We start from the raw sequence: 3,924 nt of genomic DNA, 5'->3' as shown, positions 1-3,924 counted from the left end.
GTATGCGAGGCTGAGACATGGACGTGTATATATAACATTTCTTAAAGGGGACATGGTCGGTGTATCTTTCCCCAGCCGGACATGGTAGCTCACCTCCTCTTGCATCGTGGGAGACCGAGGAGGGGCTGCGCGGAGCAGGACGTACGATAAAAGAAGGAATGCGGGAAAGATGGCGTTTAGGGGCGGAGGAAGATCGAGCAGTTTTTGAGAGAATCGGTTTATCGGCGCCCTCTGCTCGACTCCTCCACCCCTTTTACCACCACCCCCACCCCATCCTTCTCACGTGCGTTGCCAGCACCCGGCAAGTTCCCTTGACGGTGTATCCTCATTGACTCTTACATGGAAAACCTTCATGGCGTTGCCGTAGTCTCGCCCTCCTGGGAGACGCTTCCATTGCAGACTATGCACCTGCTGCTGTTGATGTGGACGCAGGGTTGGGCTCAACTGTATTTTCTCTCTCCTGACATCACCCCCTGCCCTCTCTCTCGCACTGCCCTTCTCACTTTCTCTCCTTGCATGTGTACAGTGTGTATGCCAAAGGTGTCGAGCATGGGGTGTGAAGGCTGTCGTCTCTATCCTGGCAACACGCGCAGTCGCGGCCAACGTGAGGCAGATCGCTTTGCCCACCCTCAACCTTCCTGCGAGAAGGGAGAGCACAGTGTGTGGTGTGATATCAGGCTTGTGGAAGTCGGCTTCCGCCCGCTCGAGGCGACGAATGTTCTGTTGGTAGTCACATGCAGAAAAATCTTCCTCCGTGTCGTGGCGACAGGGTTCGTCTTTACAATTCACCTGGAGGACATCGTTCAAGTGCGTCACGTCGTGCCGGCACACGCTGTAGAGCTGCACGTGGAAGTACCGTCGCTCGCATCGTTGGACGATCACAAACCTCCTGGGTGTGAGAGGTGGTACGTGCCAGCAACGCGCCGTCTGTACCGCATTTATCCTAAGCAACACGGTAGCGGCAGCAGCAGCAGCAGCAGCAGCGCGTGTGCACAACTCTTTCAAGTCCTTACCTCCCTGCTCTCGGCGCATGCGCAACAGGCGTCTGAGGAGAGTGATCTGGACGATGCAATTGCGTGGTACGAGCGGACAGACGCGTGCTCGATGCTGCCGTATCATCTGTGTGAGGAGGTGGGGCTGCGCGAGCTGGAGAGCGCGTCTTACGCGTTGCCTCATATGGCTTTCACTGCGGGGGTGACGAGAGTGTCGGCCACCCACGCGGAGGCTCAGCAGCACCCACCAACGTGGCGACAAGCACAGTCCGCGCTCCCCCTCGCGAGTTCCTGCAGCGGTTTACTGGCGTCGGGAGGCCTCTTCGGTGAACCAGGCGTGGGCGTGCCGGGCCACTTGCGCCGAATCTACGTGGTGCCGTCGCCGGGATTCTGGAGACTCCCCAAGGCGTCCTCGCCATCAGCGCCATCCGATCTTCTCTGGCATGGCAGACGGGCCCCAAATCACTTGCACTGCGAAGCCAGTTCAGAGATGATTGCCCGATATGCATCCACATCGGCTATACCAATGCAACAACAACACACCATGGGGCATACGCATGAGCTGCGCGACACGCTTGTCGCTACAGGCGCTCCTGCGTCGTGCTATCAGCTGCAGCCACAGCACGGTGCATCGCAGCATGAGCAACCTACGCCGAGCTCTTCTCACGTGGACGTCGGCATGAACAACCGAGAATCGTCGCTGATGGTAGGGATGTGCGGCCTGCACCCCCGCGCCATACCAGCCCCGCCACTTTCACTGTCCTCACGTGCACAATCCTCTTCTCCGCGAGCTCGGCAGCCCGTAAGTCTCGAGTACGGCCCCACCACATCTGGCTGAGGGAAGCAGGGGTCTGGCAGAAACAACAACAACGAGGAGGAAGAGGCTCGACCAGCTCTCCGCGCCTACATTCTGTGCTTAGCGCATTTACATCCGCTTTATGGCGAATGGCGAGAAAAGCGAAGAGGGGAGTCGATTCCATAGAGGTGAGCTGCTAAGACAGAAGCGCTGAGTCCTGCAAGCCTGATAGGGAGGGGGAGGTGAAGATCGAACGCACGGTCAACGCCCTATGGTAAGGTGCGCGCTTCCTCCTATCTGCTCATCGTGCCATCCGTCAAGCATGCATTGATTATGTCGTTGGGCGTCTCTCTCATCGTGTCACTTCAACGCCAACAGAACACAGGCGCGCACACAGCCCATATTGTAGCTTGCCCCCTCCTTTGCCTCCCTCTCTCCTCCTCCTCCTCTCCCCGTCCTTGTGTGGTGATCGCGGTGGTCGTCGTCTCGTGTTCCGTCCCAGCGCCTCTGTTCTGGTCCTTCTCGGTGGTTGCATCGATCTCATGACGTAGCGCGCACCCACACGTACGCACCTTTGACCTCACACAACGAAAATATATATACCAAAGAAGGCCGTACGCCGCACCTCCATCTTCTCCCACGCCCCTCGCCATAATCTCGCTCCCCCCTCGCTATGTGCGGCAGAGGAAACAGCACCTTAGAGTCTGTCAGCCCTCTTCTCGTCCTCCCACTACCCCATCATCCTGAGCCTCGAAGGCTCAGGGAGCGAAGTATTTTGTGTGGAAAGGTGGGAGCTGAAGGGATGTGCCTCGCTCCCGTCTACCCCTTCGCCCCTCCACATCTCGCTCGCTGCCACTACCTACCGCCCATTCGACCCTCTAACTTCCCCTTTGCCTTACTTCATTGATCTTATCCCCTTCGTTTCTTCTTCGCCCCGCTCCACATCTCCTCTCACACCACTGCTTTTTATCCTCCTCCCCCGGTCACGAATCCGCAAGCCCACACACCCACACTTTCCTCTGTCCATATTTCGTACACGCGCACACACACCTACACTCAGTAGGCAATTGGGGTAGTCGTTTGACTTCCCTCTCCCTCGCCTCCCCCACCCCGCTCGCGCCGCCTCTCCGCACGCTCTCTCTCCGTTCACTTCTCTATTTATCTCTCTATTTCACTCCTCTCTCTCTCTCTCCTCTCGGTTCGATTGACGTGGGTGTGAGTGCCCCCTCCCCCTACTACGGCCATATCAATCCTGTAATACGCATATAGACACGTGCGCCGACAGAGTGAGAGTGAGAGAGAGAGAGCGCACTCGCGTGCGCTTTCTTTGTCTCTTTCGTTGCTTTCTCTTCTTTCGTCTCCCCCCTCCCTCTTCCTTCTCTGTTTGTCCGGTATTCTTTGACCGCCGCAGCCGCCGCCTTCTGCTCTCGCACCCGACTGTCGCTATTTCTTTTTTGTGCTCTCTCTTTTAGGGATTTTGCCTCGCTCAGGTGCAGCAGCAGCAGCAGCAGCGGTCTGCTCTCTCCTCGAAAATCACAAGCGTGCAGGTTACTGGCGTCACCCTCCCCTCTTGACCTCCGTCACTGGCCCATTTTGCTTCTTGTCGCTTCACGCCTACAGGTACATCCCTCTCTCGCCCTCCTCCAGCAATCCTCTCTTGGCTCTTGGTGTGTGTGTGTGTGTGTGTGTGTGTGTGTGTGTGTGCTCACCCTTGTCACCCTACTGTCACGCCAATCCCTCTCACTTCTGTCCTATAGGGGAGGGAAGTCAGCACGCACGCACACGCAGATCCTCAGGAGACAAATACAACGCGCAAGCGTATCGACAACAGACGGAGCGAAGTGGAGGTTGGAGGCCACCACAGGCAGCACTATTCGGCTTGTGTGTGTTTTTTTTTTCGCTTCTTACTCGGTTCATAACTCCATCTCTCCCCCTCTGCCTACAGCCAACTCACGACGTCGCGTACTAAAGCAGGTGCGAGCGTGTGTGACCAAATCGACAGCCCCTCCTCCTCCGCCACCTCTTCCGCTCTTGCGCAGCAACCCGGTCTTATTATCAGCAACTTATCTTCTTCGGTGTTTATTTGCTTTTCGGCTTTGCTTCGTCTTTACCTGCTCGTCGCTGTTCCAAAAGTGT

General features: G+C 57.0%; 1 protein-coding gene across 1 annotated transcript; it reads left to right on the top strand.

The window, feature by feature from the left end:
* Positions 1 to 339: 339 nt before the first annotated feature.
* LbrM_24_2440 (hypothetical protein, conserved) lies at positions 340 to 1,830 on the top strand (the record flags this gene model as incomplete). Its single annotated transcript, XM_001565456.1, has 1 exon — positions 340 to 1,830. One exon carries the CDS (start codon positions 340 to 342, stop codon positions 1,828 to 1,830), a length of 1,491 nt encoding a protein of 496 aa, XP_001565506.1.
* Between the last annotated feature and the right edge of the window lie 2,094 nt (positions 1,831 to 3,924).

Source organism: Leishmania braziliensis, contig 31 (assembly GCF_000002845.2).
Source record: "Leishmania braziliensis MHOM/BR/75/M2904 WGS CADA00000000 data, contig 31, whole genome shotgun sequence".
Lineage (NCBI taxonomy): Eukaryota > Euglenozoa > Kinetoplastea > Trypanosomatida > Trypanosomatidae > Leishmania > Leishmania braziliensis.
Note: the sequence above shows the minus strand (reverse complement) of the source record. Positions and strands in the feature narration are given on the sequence as shown.